Source organism: Coffea eugenioides, chromosome 6 (genome assembly GCF_003713205.1).
Source record: "Coffea eugenioides isolate CCC68of chromosome 6, Ceug_1.0, whole genome shotgun sequence".
Lineage (NCBI taxonomy): Eukaryota > Viridiplantae > Streptophyta > Magnoliopsida > Gentianales > Rubiaceae > Coffea > Coffea eugenioides.
Window position 1 is genome coordinate 18,432,359 of NC_040040.1, and position 20,876 is coordinate 18,453,234.

At 36.3% G+C, this 20,876-nt stretch overlaps 3 protein-coding genes across 3 annotated transcripts; all 3 read right to left on the reverse strand.

Moving 5' to 3' along the window:
* Positions 1-2,255: 2,255 nt before the first annotated feature.
* On the reverse strand, positions 2,256-3,699 carry LOC113776041 (MDIS1-interacting receptor like kinase 2-like). Its single transcript, XM_027321105.1, has 2 exons — positions 2,962-3,699; positions 2,256-2,783 (listed from the first exon to the last, which is right to left on the reverse strand). Exons 1-2 carry the CDS (start codon positions 3,566-3,568, stop codon positions 2,305-2,307), a joined length of 1,086 nt encoding a protein of 361 aa, XP_027176906.1. The 5' UTR covers positions 3,569-3,699; the 3' UTR covers positions 2,256-2,304.
* On the reverse strand, positions 3,573-5,565 carry LOC113773747 (probable leucine-rich repeat receptor-like protein kinase At1g35710). Its single transcript, XM_027318364.1, has 3 exons — positions 5,287-5,565; positions 3,695-5,023; positions 3,573-3,587 (listed from the first exon to the last, which is right to left on the reverse strand). Exons 1-3 carry the CDS (start codon positions 5,563-5,565, stop codon positions 3,573-3,575), a joined length of 1,623 nt encoding a protein of 540 aa, XP_027174165.1.
* A 10,337-nt stretch (positions 5,566-15,902) lies between these two features.
* On the reverse strand, positions 15,903-18,696 carry LOC113773748 (probable leucine-rich repeat receptor-like protein kinase At1g35710). Its single transcript, XM_027318365.1, has 2 exons — positions 16,674-18,696; positions 15,903-16,459 (listed from the first exon to the last, which is right to left on the reverse strand). The coding sequence occupies exons 1-2, from the start codon at positions 18,694-18,696 to the stop codon at positions 15,981-15,983; spliced, it is 2,502 nt and encodes an 833-aa protein (XP_027174166.1). The 3' UTR covers positions 15,903-15,980.
* Positions 18,697-20,876: the final 2,180 nt, after the last annotated feature.

Here is a 20,876-nt window from a genome sequence, read left to right on the forward strand (position 1 = left end):
TTGCAACAAGAAGAAAGCTTGTCTTTCTTGTTCGCAATAAATAGAAGAAGACTTATTTAATCCTGGGGAAACATTTCGATTTCATGAAATAGTTTCTTAGGACAGTGCTACGCACGACTCAAGCAGATAGTGTTAACATTGTTGTAGCCATTTATCCAACAGGTTCCACATTTCGAAACTTGATGTTCGAGTTTTTTCTTTTCTGTGGTTGAGTTTTGTGAATTAAAACTAATAGGTGATATAATAAATTCATATTGAAAATCATTCTGTGTTTATATGGCAAACTAGAGATTGATAAAAACTCACACATTTATATTTAAAAATTTTTTTAAAAGAAAGTTTGCACCATTTATGTTTCAATAATTTCTGAAGTGTGAAATTCCTTTTTCTCTTTTAACTAGTAAAGGCAAATGCATGCTACATATTTAGAGTTAGAATTTTAAATTTGGTTATAGGTTAGGGATAATTTCACAAACCTCCCTTGAGGTTATAACAATTTCACTTGACTCCGCTCAAGTTTTGCAAATTACACTAACCTCCCTTGTCACAATAATATGACTATAATGACATTCACTTAATAAATAATTCATAGTATAGTGAAATGAGATTTAAAAAAAGAAAAAGAAAAAGAAAATTAACCTTTTCGGCTATCTTGTTTACAAGTTACAGCTAACGACGATTCTCTCGCTTACTATCATTTTGTTTTCATACATCAACCCCTTCTTTCTATAATTTACTCTCAAATTACCACCAACCATTGCCTATAATTGCAGTCAATCACACCACAAGTGATCCCTCAAACTCTAGTATATATTTCTATTCCCCTTTTCTTCTCTTTGAAATTGTCAAATCACAAGTTTATTTAAGAGATTAGATTTGATGATTGAAGTAAAATCCGATTTCATGGTCAAATTAAGAGGAAATGAAGAGACACACAATACTAATGGAACAAATAATGCAATCATTGGCCAAAAGAGGAAGGGCGTTTGAAATTGATAAATTTGCTAATTTGTCTATCATCCATCCAAAAAACTTTTTAAGATGTCAATAAGTACATTTATATTTCTTTTTATGCTTGACAATTGTTGGTTGTGGTTTCCTTATGAAGATAGAGTTTCTTCTCTGTATTTAAAACGTTAACGTGTTTGGAGATTTAATAGTAGGCTAGATTATTTTGTTTTGAGAAAGTGTGGGCATTGGGTTTGAAGTTTGGGGTGTGATTAATTGTAAATAGAACTTTGATTTTTGGCAAAATGAATTTTTTGAAGATCTCTATAGTCATAATGATGCCTTTCCTTTTCTTAAATTTGATTAATCCCATCCATATCTAAATCTTCCTTAAGGATTTTCTTCAAGACCACAATGTGGCTCATGTAGTAGGAGTTAAATCACTTATATGGAACCAAACCATGGCATCCTATGTTAAAGATTATGCAAACATAAGAACAGTTGATTGTGAGTTTGACCATTCCATATAACCATATGGTGAGAATATTTTTGAACAATGGAACGAATCTTCAAAATTGAATGCATACTTTGGGAGAAGCAATTTTATAACTATGATGATGGAATTACTTGGGTTTAGAATTTGGAATTAGACTATTTGTTAGGTTTAGTTTGTTAGTACCTTGGGTTTGGTTGAAATATGAAAGAAAGCAATTGGCAAAATAATTTTTGTTTTATTTTGTACAAAAGGGATAGTTTAGAATTTTTGAGAAAAAATATAGCCTGTTGGGCCTATATTGTTACATAAATAGTAAAAGCAAGGGAGGTAGGTGTAGTTTAATAAACGTGAAGGGAGGTCTCTGCAATTGTCAAAAATCTCAAGGGAGGTTTCTGAAATTATCCCTATAGGTTATGCAAGCTAGAATTTAAGCAAATTTATTTTTTTTAAAATACAACTTTGGATTGACCTGATCCTATCATTTTTGGCATGAGTTTTGTATATTTGAATCCTTAAACTAATATTTCTTTAAATCTAGACTTGGAATTGCAAATTGTTAGATTGGTAAGTGTTGCTCTGCCTAGAATTCACCTACATAAATAAAGACAAGTAGTAAATTCTCCCGAGGTATAAATATTATAGGTAGGTAGAAACATCGATGGAAAAATTGGATATGGCAAAGATATCCACATGAAAGTCATTCATGGTGCTTAAACTACTTGTTCATTAATTAGTACACTTTCTTTTTTTTTGCATTAGCACACCAAATGGCAGTATGTAGCAGCAATCTAAGTGCTTGGCCAAGTTTCCATTTTGCAAAGCACGATCTTATTCTGTTTCCTACCAAATGTCAAAGTTGTTTAGGTAGAAGCATGGATAGAAAAATTGGATGATGGCAGAGTCGCAGAGACATCCACATGGAATTCATTTATGGTGCTTAAGCTACTCGTCCCATCTGCGCAGGTTTGGTCACGCAGTGAAAGTACTGGTGGACTAACAAGCTGATTCACAGCAATGGTGTGCAAAGGCCTAGTTGGTTCTCGCCTGCCCTCTTCAAATCGGTTCACCACTTGCTGCATTGTTGGTCGACATTTCGGGTTTGCGTTGATGCAATCCAGGGCTAACGCTGTCGCGAGAACCACATTACGAACGACCAAAGGATTAGTCGGAGGGGGCAGACGGGCATCTAGAAGATCCTTCAGCATTATTGGTTCATTGGGTTGTGATGATATGCAAGAAAGGAATTCTCGCGGATGCTCTCCAAACAGTGTTTCTAGCACCACAACGCCAAAGCTATACACATCTGACTTTTCAGTGACCACCATGGTATAGGCTAGCTCTGCATTGACAAGTATATATTTGGATAAAAATAAAGTTAATCTCAACTGGGACAACTCTAGACTTAACAGCTCTTAGAAGTTCAAAACCAAAAGACAAAGCGCCTAATATGAGCATCAAGAAAATATGAAAAACAAGGGGAAAAGAAGAAAGTGATCTGGGATAGCAAGGTAACCTACCTGGTGCCATGTAGCCAAAGGTGCCTGCAATGACTGTTTGATTTGATGAGTCAAGTTCCAAAATCCTCGCGGTGCCAAAGTCAGAAAGAGTTGCTTCGAGATGTGAATTCAAAAGAATGTTGTTGCTTGATACATCCCTGTGAATGATTGGCGGATCACAATCGTAATGCAAGTAGGACAATGCACTGGCAATGCCCTTGATCAAATTCACTCTTTTAACCCAACCCAGCTCCACAGCTTCAGTTTCATCTCTCAAGATACAAAACAAGCTTCCTCTGTCCATATACTCGTAAATCAGAAACATGCATCGCTTATGCAGACAGAATCCGAAGAGCTTTACAATGTTCCTGTGCCTGATTTTAGAAAGCATGTCGGCTTCATTCCTAAAGCTCTTGTCAAAATTTGGATTCTCGCCTTCCAGACGGTGAAGCTTTTTCAAAGCCACTACTTTCCCACTTGGCAACCGCACCCGGTACACGCTGCCATAACCCCCTGTCCCGATGCAATAACTGACGTCAAAATCATTGGTTGCTTTAATTATGTCTTCGTAAGCCATATTTCCATCATAGTTCCATATTCTGAAAATGTCTCCGTGTTTATTGTCCATCAGCTCAACTTCCACTTTCCTGAAGCAGAAGATATAAATTACTAATCCGCCAGTTATTGCGAACACCAACAAGGGTATGCCAAGACCTATGATGTAGTATAGGGTGCGATGTCTATGATTTCCCACAATAGAAGGAGTGTGATTTCCCATAACAGAAGGAGAAGGAGATGCACCACAAAGAGTGGAATCGTGACGCAAGTGTGGATTGCCGACAAATCTATCTGAACCAAACTGAATGACAAGCTTGCACGGAAGTTCACCTTCCAAAGCATTATAGGACAGGTCGACGTCCCCCAGTTGCAGAAGAGACCAGGGGACAGTGCCAGAGAGAATATTGTGGGAAAGATCCAAAGTCGAAAGGTGCCATTTGGATTTAATATTATCCCCAAATTGGGTAGGAATTGGGCCTGTAAGTTGGTTTGAGGAAAGATCTAGAATTTGTAGAAAAGGCAGATTGCCAAGGGTCGGAGGGATTTGACCAGTCAGCTGGTTGGACCCAAGATGGAGATATTCCAAATATTTCAAATTTCCTATGTCAGAGGGAATGGAACCATAAATTTGATTCTCAGCACCTGAAAGAGATACTAGTTTGGTTAGGTCGCAAAGAGCTGAAGGAAGGGCACCTGAAAGATTAAGGCCACTGAAGTCTAATTCACCTAAACTTTTCAAATTTCTTATTTCTTCTGAGAGAAATCCTCTCATTGCGGGATTCGAGTGAATGTCTAGTCGGAAAAGATTTGTTAAATTAAAAAGAGCTGAAGGAATTGTCCCGCTGAAGTGGTTAGTGCTGAGGTCAAGGGAGCGTAGATTGGACAGCTGGCCAAGACTTGGAGGGATGCTACCAGAAAATGCACCGTAACTCAAGTCTAATTCAACTAAACTCTTCAAATTTCCTATTTCTTCTGAGAGAAATCCTCTCATTGCAGGATTCCAGTGAATGTTTAGGCGGAAAAGATTTGTCAAATTAAAAAGAGCTGAAGGAATTGTCCCACTGAAGTGGTTAGTGCTGAGGTCAAGGGACCGTAGATTGGACAGCTGGCCAAGACTTGGAGGGATGCTGCCAGAAAATGCACCGTAACTCAAGTCTAATTCAAGTAATCTCTTCAAATTTCCTATTTCTTCTGAGAGAAATCCTCCAATTTTGGGATTGCATTGAATATGTAACCAGGAAAGATTTGTCAAATTAAAAAGAGCTGAAGGAATTGTTCCACTGAAGAGGTTATTGCTGAGGTCAAGGGAACGTAAATTAGACAATTGGCCAAGTGTGGGAAGGATGGGACCCCCAAAAGAATTGTAACTCAAATCTAGAGTAACCAAATTTGTCGAGTTTCCAATTTCTAAAGGATTTAAGCTGTCAATCGAATTCCAAGAAACATCGAGTTGTGCTAGTTGGTAAGGTTTACTAGAGAAGACGGGGCTCACCCAAATTGAGATAGGTGAGTTTGGAGAGTGCACCTATTTGATGTGGGAAAAGTTCAATTGTAACTCAAATCTAGAGTAACCAAATTTGTCGAGTTTCCAATTTCTAAAGGATTTAAGCTGTCAATCGAATTCCAAGAAACATCGAGTTGTGCTAGTTGCGTAAGGTTTACTAGAGAAGACGGGAGCTCACCATAAAGATAGTTGGAAGACAAATTGAGATAGGTGAGTTTGGAGAGTGCACCTATTTGATGTGGGATGGCTCCGTAAAGTTCATTTCGACTGAGATCTAGACTAACCAGGTTCGGAAAAGAAGAGAAGCTGAAATTTGCCAAGTCATCTTGAATTCCGCAGTTTGGAAGTAGTATTTCGGTAACGCTACCAGCATTGTTGCAAATGATACCAGACCAATGGCAGTGGGCAGAGATGTTTGTTGCAGTAGTACTGCCGTCTCCCCACCAGCCACTCTTGTGCAGTGCCTCAGCTTCTAATAAATTCACAGCAGACTCCTTTGCTGCTCCTGCTATTGCTACTGCCAGTATCATGAGAAGAACAACTCCGCTGCATCCAACATCCATCGATGCTATAGTACCATGAAAGACCGTAACTAAGATAAGATAGATGAAATGTAAGATAGAATTGGACTCCTAACAAGTATACTGTTCTACTAAATAAAAAACAATTTAAGTAGTGGGACCGTAAATAACCATGAAAGACCGTAATTAAGGTAAGATAGATGAAATGTAAGCGCCAGCCCTGAGCAAGTAGTCTGGATTGAAAGAGTCGCACTTAATATTTTAGTTCAATCTGTATCATTCACACTGATTGTTAAAAGCATTTTAATTTGGAAGACTCGCAATGCAGTGCAGTCAGCAGTGTTTGTGGTCTTGAGTTGATTCCAAGAACTCTTCCATTATTACTCTGAGCCAACATCAGAGTTAGAATTGGTAACCTTTGCCAAAAGCGGTTCAATCAGAAAGAAATTACTCACAACCCTTTTTTTGAAAAAAAAAAATTTTAAAAACAAAGGTGATCAAATTCATGACATATCTTTGTTCAAGGCATTTGCGTACACGTGAACACTAAGACATATGAGTTTAAACTGTAGTGATCCTTCTTTTGCATTTCTATAGATTTAGTCAAGACATATCTGGTCATAGGCATTTAACTTAGTAACAATTGTACAGTTAAATGTTTCTTCAGTATAATTAGTCAAAATGTGCAACACGAATTTAGACACCAATTTTGAAAATTTAATGACACGGATATTCGTTTAACAGGCACAGATAATAAAGTCAACTTCAACTAAACTGGTAAATTTTGACCAAATTCAACAAAAGCGGTACAGTTAAAAGGAAATTACTTGCAGCCTTTTTTTTTTTTACAAAAAAGTTTAAAAACTTACGCCACAATCCTCATATGGTTCTCAAATCTAATTATTGCTCTCTTTGTGCTAAAGAATAAATTCTAAATTCTAAGAGCAGATTTCTTATACCCAAAAAAAAAAAATGTAAACCTTAGATATAAGGCTTAGCATGTCAATCTAGGACATTAAAAAGAAAGAAGGAAGAACAATTTGAGTTATTCTGTGGTAGTCGGTCTGGAGTTAATGGCTTGGGCACCATGACATACGCGTATTAATAATCTTGTTGATCAGGATTTTTTTGTCTCCTCGATATTTTGGTCCCAATAATGCATTTTTTTATTTATTTGAATAATTAGTAACTCATAAGATATACTCATCTTTGTTCACAATTCATTAGCTTAAAGCTGTGATTTGGAGAGATTGTTTAGCATTAATTACTGGTTAATGGGCATTGCTCAAAGTCACATCTTTCAGGCCTCAAAAACCAGTCAGATTTATCGGGCTGAAAGGTTTCTGTCCAACTATGTTGATTATTCTTAAAAGGCAAACGTAGTTTAGAATGATTCAATAACTCAATTATTTCTTTGAACTAACATATTTCTTTTTAGAAAACGACTTTTACCAGATACGTATACAATTCTACCAAATTGAAATTTGAATAAATTGGTAACCTTTGCCAAATTTTAAGAAAAAGTGGTACAATTAATAGGAAATTACTCATAACCCTTTTCTTGATTAAGAACATCCTCATATGCTTCTCAAATCCATCGATGCTATAGTACCATGAAAGACCGCAATTAAGATAAGATAGATGAAATGTAAGCGCCCGCCGCCCGCCCTGATTAAGTAGTCTGGATTGAAAGACTCGCAGTTAAAATGGAGTCAAGCCAGTAGTAGTGTCTTTCCAATCTGTATCTTTCACACGGATTGTTAAAAGCAATGTGATACACGCATTTTAATTTGGAAGACTCGCAATGCAGTGCAGTCAGCAGCATTTGTGGTCCTGAGTTGATTCCACTTTTGAGAAAAAATCAGAGTTAGATTTGGTAACCTTTGCCAAAAGCGGTTCAATCGGAAAGAAATTATTCACAACCTTTTTTTTTTTTTGAAAGAAAAATTTTAAAAACAGACTCCATCATCTTCACATGGTTGTCGAATCTAATTATTGCTCTTTGTGCTAAAGAGTAAATTATAAATTCTAAGGACAGATTTCTAAAAAAAATCAAATTGTATCTCAGAAAGGGAGCAAATTAGTAATATTTCGGTCTTAAAAGTACATTTTGATGCCAGTAATTCAATACCGGTATGCAACCCTTTTTTTTTTTAAAAAATCTCTTTTGCCTTCTGTGGAGGCCAATTGTGTATTTGTCCGCCTCGACACCGTCTTAGGCTAGGGCCGTGGTAGTGCTTGAAGGGGGCCTCCCCAGGATTCGATCCCTGGTCCTTTGGATAAAGGGTCTTGGGGATGCTTCCTGGTACCACTTGAGCTCAAGACAAAAGAAGGAAGAATGACTTAAAAAAAAGAAAAGAGGCTTTCCAATATTAGAACTTTCCTATCTGTTGTTTGAGAACCGTGAAATGGGAGAAAATTGATTAGCAGTAATATTTTGGTTTAAAAGTGTCTCTTTCTACTTTCCAATAACTTGATGTTTGTTCGATAGGCAAAAATGGCATCTTCTTTCTGGCATTACAAAAAATAATAAATATCTTTTATCTAACAATTTCTTCCCACCGAGGAAACTTCCCCTTAATATCTAACAACTTTTTTTCACGTCCTCTTCTTTTGTCATCCAAGTGAGTTAACAACCATTTTTTTTCTTCTTCTAAACTTTAGAGTTTAAAAACAAACTCCATCATCCCCATATGCTTCTCAAATCTAATCATTATTCTCTTTGTGCTAAAGAATAAAGGGACAAGCTAAATCTATACCTCTGTGGCTCTACAATCTAATTAAATTCACGCCTTTAATAATGCATTAATGGCTTATACTATTAGTACAGATAATTTGCAGCATTAATATTAGAAATTGTTCCAAATACGGACTCAAGATGGAGGATGCAAGTTTAGCCCCTCCCAAGAGTAAATTCTAAGGGCAGATTTTAAACAAAGAATTAGTTATAAATTTTAGCATTTAAGGCTTCGCTTGTCAGTTTAGGAGACTAAAAGCAAGAATGACCTAAGTTACGACAAAAAAGAAAAGAAGCATCAGAACTTTCTTTCCTTTGAGAGTCACGAGAAATCTTTGTGACTGAACTTTGGAAGAAGGGAGGAAAGAAGGGAGCTCGCAAGTAAGATGATAATTGGTAGACAAAACGAGAATTATTTGAGGTGGGAAAATTGTTTATTTATTTTTGCATTTTTTGTTATAAAATAGAATTATAACTCAAGTGTCTTTTTTTTGCACCTCCTGAAAATTTTTACATGTACAAGAAGTATAATCCTACAATGTATGTTAAGAAGCTTGCAAGCAACCAGAAAAGAATCCAGACTCGCAAGATTCAAATTCCAAAAGCTAATATAAGATGGTCAATTTGTCAGCAGGGAGGCATCACTATTTCGACTATGAGGAGCAATATATACATTACAGCAGTTTACAGATCCTGCATTCAATTATCATGGCCTCCAACTTCTTCCATAAGCAGGTTAAACTGGATGGTTGGCGGCAAACGAACCAGAAGGTGGCCACCAATTTCTTCCAAAAGTATATTTGCAAGAACCATTTTGATCATCGAATCTACCAGAAACATGAGACTAGGTTTCTTGGTGAACAATACATCCAGGCAGGGGTGAATTCTTAGTTTATGATGGAAAGAAAAAACAATTTTACAACGAGGGCGGTTCTTGGAATGTATTCTACAAATGGGGGTCTTCGCATTCCGGAAATGCGAGCTCACTGAGCTCGCATTCCACGAATGCGAGCTCGCATTCCACGAATGCGAGCTCGCATTGGATGCGAACTCAGTGAGAATGCGAGCTCACCCAACTCGCAGTAAGGAGCGCCAAATTCTCTAGCTCGGACATCCATTCATGAGAGTCAGCTTCGTTTCTTTGCTTTGCCTGCCCGCTATTTCTGAAAGAAATAGAGTCAAGTGTAATTTATTTTTCTTTTTGGAAGATTTGCAGTTCAAGAAAACTAACATTGAAGTCTCTGATGCCTCCAGTGCGGGCCCCCTAACGCTTTTGGTGCTAACAGGGGCCTAGCCATCTTCTGAGTTAGCCTTTCCAGTTCATGACGATTGGTGCTAACCAGGGAAGTGGAATTCATTCTCTGACCTAGGAGCTCTTTTCTTTTTTTACGAATATAGAGGCTGCTAGAGAGCTCTAGGGGAGCTAGTAAAAAAAATTAAATTAGAGCTCGCATTTGCGGAATGCGAGCTCAATAAGTAGAGCTCGCATTCGCGCGAATGCGAGCTCAATAAGTAGAGCTCGCATTTCGCGAATGCGAGCTCTATTCTAACCTCGCATTCGTGAAATGCGACCTGGACGGAATTCATTGCCAAAATCACCCCTTTTGTAGAATTTTTTTAAAATTCATCACAAAATTAGAAATTTCTCTCCAGGCAGAGGCATTCCTTGGTTCACATATCAAGAAAGGTCAAGATTACTCAAATTATCAGTTCTACTCTTAGAAGCAGATTCTGAATGCGTACCAGGTATAACAGTATCATCAACCATCTGTAAACCCAACCATAGTTTTTTTTTTTACCAACCATTCTGTAAACAACTTAAGCCCACTAACCCAACGCAAATGTCCACTCCACTCCAACCCAACAGCCACCGCCCCTGCCTCCTTGCACGTATCAACTCGCTGTTTACTTGGATACTATGGGGTACTTGATGTGGTCCAGAATTTCTTTTAATAGTACAACGTTTTCTCAAGCTATTATACACTTTAGGTTAAAAATCCAGGAAGCAATAAGGAATCACCAGCCTTTTCCTCAAAAAAAAAAAAAAAAAAAAAAAAAGGAATCACCAGCGTTTTCCTCAATTGATGAGCAACCGGGAAACTCTTTTTTTTTTTCTTCTTTTGGGGCTTCCTAGGAGGAAGCAAAAAATCGCAGCAATCGACTTATGGGGTCATAAGCACCAAAATAGTAGCCCGCTGAATATAGGTTCCACATTTCGAAAATTGATGTTTATGTTTTTTCTTTTTTGCGGTTGAGTTTAGTGAATTAAAACTAATAGGTGATATAATAAATTCATATTGAAAATCATTCTATGTTTATATGGCAAACTAGAGATTGATAAAAACTCGCACATTTATATTTAAATTTTTTTTAAAAGAAAGTTTGCGCCATTTATGTTTCAATAATTTCTTAAGTGTGAAATTCCTTTTTCTCTTTTAACTCGTAAAGGCAAATGCATGCTACATATTTAGAGTTAGAATTTTAAATTTGGTTATAGGTTAGGGATAATTTCACAAACCTCCCTTGAAGTATATGGCAATTTCATTCGGCTCCCCTCAAGTTTTACAAATTACACTAACCTTTCTTGTCACAATAATATGACTATAATGACCTTCACTTAATAAATAATTCATAATATAATGAAATGAGATTTAAAAAAATAATTAACCTTTTCGGCTATCCTGTTTACAAGTTACAACTAACGACGATTCTCTCGCTTACTATCATTCTGTTTTCATCCATCAACCCTTTCTTCCTATAATTCGCTCTCAAATTACCACCAACCATTGCCTATAATTGTAGCCAATCATACCACAAGTGATCCCTCAAACTCTACTATATGTTTCTATTCCTCTTTTCTTCCCTTTAAAAATGCCAAATCACAAGTTCAGTTGAGAGATTAGGGGTCTATTTGTTTGGAAGGAAAATATTTTCCAGAAAATGTTTTCCTGATTTTCTATTGTTTGGTTGGGTTATCGCTTTGGGAAAATTTTTTCCTACTTGAAAATATTTTACATCAGATGGTGTAAAATGGCTTCCCATATAAATGAATTGAAGTTATTTTTCATGCCTGCCTCGTAAGTCATAAGACTATCAAGCTCCCCTACCAGCCTTAAGATTCAGAACAAAACCCACCACTTGTGCAATAGCTCACTAAAGATTTGTAGTCTCCATCTCCTCCCAAACACTAGAAAAAACATGGAGAAGGTAAGTATTTTCCTCGATAAAATTTTTCATGGAAGACATTTTCCATTGAAAATATTTTACATTGAATCAAACAGACCCTAGATTTGATGATTGAAGTAAAATCCAATTTCATGGTCAAATTAAAAGGAAATGAAGAGACACACAATAATAATGGAACAAATAATGCAATCATTGGCGAAAAGAGGAAGAGGGATTGAAATTGATAAATTTGCTAACTTATCTATCATCCATCCAAAAAACTTTTTATGATGTCTTTCTTTTTATTCTTGACAATTGTTGGTTGTGGTTTCGTTATGGAGATAGAGTTTCTTCTCTGTATTTAAAATGTTAACATGTTTGGGGATTTAATAGTATGCTAAATTATTTTGTTTTGAGAAGGTGTGGGCATTGGGTTTCAAGTTTGTGGGGTGATTAATTGGAAATAGAATTTTGATTTTTGGCAAAATGAATTTCTTGAAAATCTCTATAGTCATAATGATGCCTTTCCTTTTCTTAAACTTGATTAATTCCATCCATGCCTAAACCTTCCCTAAGGATTTTCTTCAAGACCAAAATGTGACTCATGTAGTAGGAGTTAAACCACTTACATGGAACCAAACCATGGCATTCTATGTTGAAAATTATGCAAACATAAGGCAGTTGATTGTGAATTTGACCATTCCATATAACCTGATAGAGCAGTTATTTGGCATATTTTGCATTGTCATCTTGTCCTAATTTTGGCTATTCATGGTGTTAAGAAATGGAATTTCACTCATATTTGATGTTTGTGTGAATTGTAGGTGGTTAGCATTAAAAATGATATCTTGAGGTAAATTTCCAGAAAACCTTTCATCTCAGGGCATGGCCACGACAGAAAAGGTAGATGCTACCGAAAAGACGGACCCCGGTCCACATGAACCTGAAGCGTGGGATCAGCGCCCCTTAGGCAAAAGCCTCTTCCTGGGAGGAATACTACTGACGACGGCTATAAAAAGGAGGAAAAAGCAAGATTCGGGGGGATCACTTCTTTTAGCTTTAGTTTTACTTTTTGCAATTTTTGGTTAGACGCTTTTCTTTGCTTTTGTTTCTTCTTCGGCTAGCAGTCAGACATTGGAGATTTTTCGTATTGCATTTGGGCTCTGTACAATCGAGACCCTTTTCACTTTTCACTTTTGACTCTTCTAAATTTCGTGAGATTTCCCTTGTGCTGGCGGCTCCAGATTTCCCTTGTCGCCGTTGTCTTCTCTGTAGCAACCGCCGGATTGGCAGGTTGCCAAATTGCAAGCCATCACACAAATAGCAGCACAAAGCCCAGCAGAGGAGCACCGGAGCACTTCCCCTGCCAATGCGCCAAAGATTAAAACCCCTTTTTTTTTTAACGTAATTTTTTCCCCTTAAAGTCTTAAACCTCAATTTCTGTTTTAATGATCACTAAACTATGAGAGGGAAAAAAATCCTGGGTTGTACTTAGAAAAAATATAAAAAATATTATTTACACTCTATATTTCGTTATTTATACATCCACCATTTGTCATATCATATAGTTTAATAAATAAAAATTATATAATAAAAATAAATAAATATTATATAATACATATTATATAGTTTAATAAATAAAAACTATATAATGAAAATGATAATAGGGATGCTCGTAACATTTCTCAAAATATATAGTGCTAAAAAATCATAAATTCCACTTCTTTAGCCCCATGCAACATGGCAAATCCGGTTACTTATTAATCTAATCTAAAAACTAAAAAGTATTCAGTGCTAAAAATCAAATATTTCGCAAACAAAGAGTGAAGGACATAGGGTTCCATTCTGGATTTCCAATTTGGTTAAAGGATCTCAGTTTAGACACCTTTTTCTTTTACTTTTGTTCTAGATTTATGTGAATTATCTTTTCTTTTTTATTTGTTGTTCTTGTTTTTAACGTTAGGAGGAAAAGCCCGCATGGTGCGCGAGAGTTTAATGCATGTGATTAGAGATAGTTAATAATTATTATTTTGTGCTTTATAATATAGGAAATGAAGTATGACAAATTTATTATGTGATATTAAACAGAAAAATCTTAAGTTACATATTGAGTCAAAAAATTTAATGTGTAACGAAATATAATTATAAGATAAGATCAACCACTTTGCCATGAACCAATTTGCATCCAACCTAGTAAAATAAAGGATCTTATACATTTCCTGCACTTTAGGGATATTAAAATCTACTATTTGGTTTCAATTTGATCTTCATACAAGGGCATTCCACCACACTATCTTGTCATATATAAGTGAGATTTAAACAATTAGCTTACTTGAAGAAATCATTGTGTCAGGATCAAGCGCTTACCATTGCACCAAAACCTATAGCTATTAGCGAAGGCGCAACTTTATTTTCTTAACTACAATGGCAGCGCAAAGTATCGTACCACGCTCGGCCAGCATGAAGGACTGCACCCCTGGGTGCCACGGGCTGGGCGGTTAGTCCTTTCGAGTCGGGATCTGAGGGATATTGCTGATTAGGCCAACACATTGCTTGTGGTATTTGGTTCTTGCAAACCAAGTTCTTGAATTTATATTGACTCCAACGACATTTAAATTATCACGAGACCTCTACATTGACTAATCAATCAATTATGAATTTATTGTATGATTTAGAAGATATACAAAGCATCTCTTTCTTGATCGTTAGGGGATCACAATCACAAAACATCATTTTTTGAATTAGTTGCAGAGATATACAACAACTAACCTGCAAATTTAGAGGAGTAATAAAAAAATGGTACTAAGGCATCTTAGTCCACTTAATTCAAGAAAACAATTAAAAGTAATGAAGTACATACTTTGGATTTACAGCCAAATACTTTAAGTAGATAGTTAAACCTATTGGCAAACAAAATGAAGTGAAAAAATTGCCCAAATGAAATTGCCAGTAAAGTAGCAAACGATTTGAAAACTATCATAATTAATTATTAAAACAACAAAAGAAATAGATGCAATCTATAAATGGGAAAATTTATGATGATAAGCTTACCTTAAACCACAAATAAAAGATACCCGTCGAGAAAGCTACTGCAAAATGGGAAATAGGAGTAGCTAATGCAGCAAAATTCGAATTTAATAGGTTGGATGATTGTGCTGGACCAAAGTTTTAAATAAATGCTCTAATTACACTTCAAACACTCTTACATTTCCAAAATAGTCCCATTCTTGAGGTTGAAATTCAAAGTCAAACTTTGACCAAAACTCAATCTTATATATTATAGTGATTTGGGAGGAAGTGAAGATTGAGAATTCAAGATTAATTAAGGGTTCGAGAAATTGAGGAATCACTACTATTTAAATAAAGGATTTCACGCTTAACTACGGAGTGGTATTGAAATATGGTACTTAGTAAAATATGATGATCATAATAATAATCTTAATAATCATAAGTTCTGTTTGAATTAAGGAATTTGAGGAAGGATTTGAAATCCTTTAAAGTATCTCTAGGTTATTTGAATTATTCAAAACTCGCCAAAAAGTCCTGAAAATTTTGAGAATATATCATGGGCTTTGGACCAAAAAACGGATGAATAAAGAACCGCGCCTTCACTTTTAGCGAAAGAATCATAGAAGAAAAATTAATCTGGGTTGTTCGTCATTTCAATTAAACTCAAAGATAGCTACCTAAGAAAATCTGCTTAAAGGAGTGATTTACCAACAGATCCAGAAAAGTAGAATGATGCAAAGAAAATGGACACGAAAGAGGGAAAAAAAAGGGAGAACTATTAGGTTGGGACTTGGGTCGAGGGAAGAAATTAGAGGGAATTTTTCGCATGCGCGTTTTTCACCTAAACTTCTTATGTAATTTTCTTTTTCAATCTGTTGCCATCCGGACCACTTGGCCAAGATAAGAGCCATCCTTACTGCATCAGCTTCCTCTACTATTGCATCCCCTTTCCTTTGTTTCTGTATCCCCCAAATTTTGACCACTTTGAGAAGGCAACATTAGGTTTGTTTGCTCTAGTCATCATTTGTCTCTAGATTGCTTGTTCTAAAGTTGCCTGTGGTCACCTTTCAAATGGTGACTTTAAAATAACTACTCGAAATGGTGATTTGAAAGTTGCTCTTTCGAACAATAAATTCTCTACTTTGAAAAGAATTTAAAATTTTGAATTTGAAACTTTCACTAAACATTGGACTATTTTGATAAATACCTCCCCTATAGTGCACCTATGTCACAATTTTGTAATTTTAGTAGAAGATTGAATTGAGTAGTAAGGTGAGAGAAATTGCAAGTAGGAGCTCTTGAATTCAGAAACTCCCATTTATATATAAATAAAAAAAAATCTCCTATTGCCGAAATATTGACAATAAAATTTCCTAGCCAAGACTTTAATAGTAATATAGGAAAATTTCTTTTTTTTTTATTAACAAGTATACTTTTTTTTTCATTAGTACACTAAATGTTAGTATGTAGCAATCTAAGTGCTTTGTCAAGTTTCCATTTTCCAAAGCACGATCTTATTCTGTTTCCTACCAGATGTCAATTTTGTTTAGGTAGAAACATGGATAGAAAAATTGGATGATGGCAGAGTCGCAGAGATATCCACATGGAATTCATTTTTGGTGCTTAAGCTACTCGTCCCATCTGCGTAGGTTTGGTCAGGCAGTGAAAGTACTGGTGGACTAACAAGCTGATTCACAGCAATGGTGTGCAAAGGCCTAGTTGGTTCTCGCCTGCCCGCTTCAAATCGGTTCACCACTTGCTGCATTGTTGGTCGACATTTCGGGTTTGCGTTGACGCAATCCAGGGCTAACGCTGTCCCGAGAACCACATTTCGAACCACCAAAGGGTTAGTCGGAGGGGGCAGACGGGCATCTAGAAGGTCCTTCAGCATTATTGGTTCATTGGGTTGTGATGATATGCAAGAAAGGAAATCTTGTGGATGCTCTCCAAACAGCGTTTCCAGCACCACAACTCCAAAGCTATACACATCGGACTTTTCAGTGACCACCATGGTATAGGCTAGCTCTGCATTGACAAGTATGTATTTGGATATAATATATATGTGCATCAACTGGACGACTCTAGACTTGCTATTCCAAAAACAAAAATAATCGTTTCAGTTGGAAGAATTTTTTTCTTTTCTGTCCTTGAAAGTTAAGCCTAATCTGTGCATCAAGAAAATATGAAAAACAAGGTGAAAAGAAGAAAGTGATCTAGGATAACAACTTGAGTAACCTACCTGGTGCCATGTAACCAAAGGTGCCTGCAATGACCGTTTGATTTGATGAATCAAGTTCCAAAATCCTCGCAGTTCCAAAGTCAGAAAGAGTTGCTTCGAGCTGTGAATTCAAAAGAATGTTGTTGCTTGATACATCCCTGTGAATGATTGGCGGATCACAATCGTAATGCAAGTAGGACAATGCACTGGCAATGCCCTTGATCAAATTCACTCTTTTAATCCAATCCAGCTCCACAGCTTCAGTTTCATCTCTCAAGATACAAAATAAGCTTCCTCTCTCCATGTACTCATAAATCAGAAACATGCATCGCTTGTGCAGACAGAATCCAAAGAGCTTTACAATGTTCCGATGCCTGATTTTAGAGAGCATGTCGGCTTCATTCCTAAAGCTCTTGTCAAAATTTGGATTCTCGCCTTCCAAACGGTGAAGCTTTTTCAAAGCCACTACTTTCCCACTTGGCAACTGAGCTCTGTACACGCTGCCATAACCCCCTGTCCCGATGCAATAACTGACATCAAAATCGTTTGTTGCTTTAATTATGTCTTCATAAGCCATTTGCCCATCGTAGTTCCATATTCTGAAAATGTCTCCATGTTTATTGTCCATCAGCTCAACTTCCACTTTCTTGACTTTGGTTTTGCAGAAGATATAGAGCACTAATCCGCCAATTAATGAGAACACCAACAAGGACACGCCAAGACCTATGATGTAGTATGGGGGGTGATGTCTATGATTTCCCATAACACAAGGAGATGCACCACAAAGAGTGGAAGGGCAACGCAAGTCTGGATTGCCGACAAATCTTTCTGAACCAAACTTATTGACAAGCTCACACGGAAGTTCACCTTCCAAAGCATTATAGGAAAGATCTAGAAATCTTAGAGAAGGTATGTTGGAAAGTTGAAGAGGTACGGAACCGCTCATTTGGTTAGAAGAGAGGTCCAAATTAACTAGAGTAGTCAGATTGCCAAGGGTCGGAGGGATTTGACCAGTCAGCCGGTTGGACCCAAGATCGAGATATTTCAAAATTTTCAAATTTCCTATTTCAGAGGGAATGGAACCATAAATTTGATTTTCAGCACTTGAAAGAGATGCTAGTTTGGTTAGGCCGCAAAGAGCTAAAGGAAAGGCACCTGAAAGATTAAGGCCACTGAAGTCTAATTCAACTAAGCTCTTTAAATTTCCTACTTCTTCTGAGAGAAATCCTCCAATTGCGGGATTTGAGTGAATGTCTAGTCGGGAAAGATTTGTCAAATTAAAAAGAGTTGAAGGAATTGTCCCGCTGAAGTAGTTAGTGCTGAGGTCAAGGGAGTGTAGATTAGATAAGTGGCCAAGAGTTGGAGGGATGCTGCCAAAAAATCCACAGTAACTCAAGTCTAATTCAAGTAAACTCTTCAACCTTCCTATTTGTTCTGGGAGAACTCCTCCCATTGCGGGATTCCCGTGAATGTATAGCCAGGAAAGCTTTGTCAAATTAGAAAGTGTCAGAGGAATTACCCCACTGAAGTGGTTATTGTTGAGGTCCAGGAATTCTAGATTGGGCAATAGGCCAAGAGTGGAAGGGATGAAACCAGAAAAAGAATTGTAGCCCAAGTCTAGAGTAACCAAATTTGTCAAGTTTCCGATGGAGTAGGGAATAAAGCCTTCGATAAAATTATTTGACAGAGTGAGATGGGTGAGTGCACCTATTTGATGTGGGATGGTTCCATAAAGTTTATTTCCACTGAGATCTAGACTAACCAGGTTCGGAAAAGAAGAGAAGCTGAAATTTGTCAACTCATCGTTAATTCCGCAGCCCGGAAGTAGTATTTCGGTAACGCTACCAGCATCGTTGCAAAGGATACCAGGCCACTGGCAGTGGGCAGAGATGTTTGTTGCAATAATACTGCTGTCTCCCCACCAGCCACTCTTGAGCAGTGCCTCAGCCTCCAAATTCACAGCAGACTTTGTTGCTCCTGCTATTGCTACTGGTGCAATAGCCAGTATCATGAGAAGAACAACTCCGCAGCATCCAACATCCATCGATGCTCTATTACCATGAAAGGCCGCAATTAAGATAAGATAGATGAAATGTAAGCGCCCGCCGCCCGCCCTGATTAAGTAGTCTGGATTGAAAGACTCGCACTTAAAATGGAGTCAAGCCAGTAGTATCTTTCCAATCTGTATCTTTCAATTCACACGGAATTGTTCAAATACGCGCATTTTAATTTGGAAGACTCGCAATGCCCTTGAACTCTTCCATTATTACTCTGAGCCAGCATAAGAGCTAGAATTGTAAACCTTTGCCAAAAGTGGTTCAATCAGAAAGAAATTACTCACAACCCTTTTTAAAAAAAAAAAAAATTTTTAAAAACACACTCCATCATCTTCACATGGTTCTCGAATCTAATTATTGCTCTTTATGCTAAAGAGTAAATTATAAGTTCTAAGGGCAGATTTCTAAAAAAAAAAAATCAAATTGTATCTAATTGCATCTCAGAAAGGGAGCAAATTAGTAATATTTCAGTCTTAAAAGTACATTTTGTTGCCAGTAATTCAATGCCGGTATGCAACCATTTTTGTTTTTTTATTTTTTTTTATCTCTTTTGCCTTCTATGGGCAATCAAATTCATGACATATCTTTGTTCAAGACATTTGCGTACGTGTGAAAACTAATTAAGACATATGAGTTTAAACTGTAATGATTTAGCATACCTAAATAGATCAGGTAACAAGTGTACAGTTAAATGTTTATTACTAGTATAATTAATTAAAATGTGTGCAACACGAAATGCAACATTCGATGTCATAAATGATATAGTAATAATTGGTCTATTGTGAAGACCAGCACAATCTTGATATTTTGTCAATAATTCTTTTCTTGATAAAATTTAGACACCAATTTTGAAAATTTAATTACACGGTTATTCATTTAACAGGACAGATACTAAATTCAACTTCAACTAAACTGGTAAATTTTGCCCAAATTCAACAAAAGCGGTATAGTTAAAAGGAAATTACTCGCAACCTTTTCTTTTTTCACAAAAAAAGTTTAAAAACTTACTCCACAATTCTCATATGGTTCTCAAATCTTATTATTGCTCTCTTTGTGCTAAAGAATAAATTCTAACTTCTAAGAACAGATTTCTTATACCCAAAAAAAAAAACAAAATTGTAAACCTTAGATATAAGGCGTAGCTTGTCAATCCTGGACATTAAAAAGAAAGAAGGAAGAAGAATTTGAGTTATTCTGTGGTAGTCGATCTGGATTTAATGGCTTGGTATGGAGACTTAAACAAGCACCAACTTTCGAGAGTATTATGTCTTTTTCGGCCTTTGATTTCATTCCGCTTTCGAGAGTCAGAGTCGGTCTTTTACTGGGGTCTTGTGTGCAGCTTCTCAGATGTAGCCCCAACTTCAAGTACTATAGTTCAACCAAGAAACAGCTTATTTGCTTTAAAGTCCATATATGGTAAAAGTTTCTTAGATAGTGAAAAAGTGGAATTTCTTTTAATTTCTTCCTTTCCCTCTTACATTTGCAATGCGTATTATTGTTATGGAAAAAAACTATACATATCCTAGAAGTTTCTTTTTGAATCATACTATAGTAGTTTTACAGAGGTACAAAATTTGGCTTCTCTTATTTGGGAAAATTACTCAACCCCTTGTATTTTTGCGTAATATGACATAACCTCTTATAAAGTTTCAAAATACTCAGATGGAAAATGGATGGAAGGTATCTTCGTTTACGTTGATTGACTGAGACGTGTTTTGAAAGTATGTATGATAATAAAATTATAATATCCACTTAACGCCTCTATAGTTTTACATAAATATTCATTTAACCCCCTCTAGTTTCGTATTTAACTACATAATCCTCCTGTGATTTTATGAAAAGTGATTAGACCCTTACTCAATTTAGTGCCTGAAATAAGGACAATATTATCATTGCAACTAAGATGTTATGAGAACTGTTTTCCATCAAACTTCCACTTTACATAAAATTATAAGAGGATTATGTGGATATTTTAAAACTTTGGAGGGATCATATGATATTATGCAAATGGATAGAAGGGTAATTAGTAATTTATTCTTCTTGGCTTCTTATTTAGGATCTTGGAATTTTAGTAATTAGTTTTAGGATAAATTACATATAACTCCCTTGTAGTTTTATATATTGCCACATGACCTCTTAAAATATTGAAATTTTGACATAATTCTCT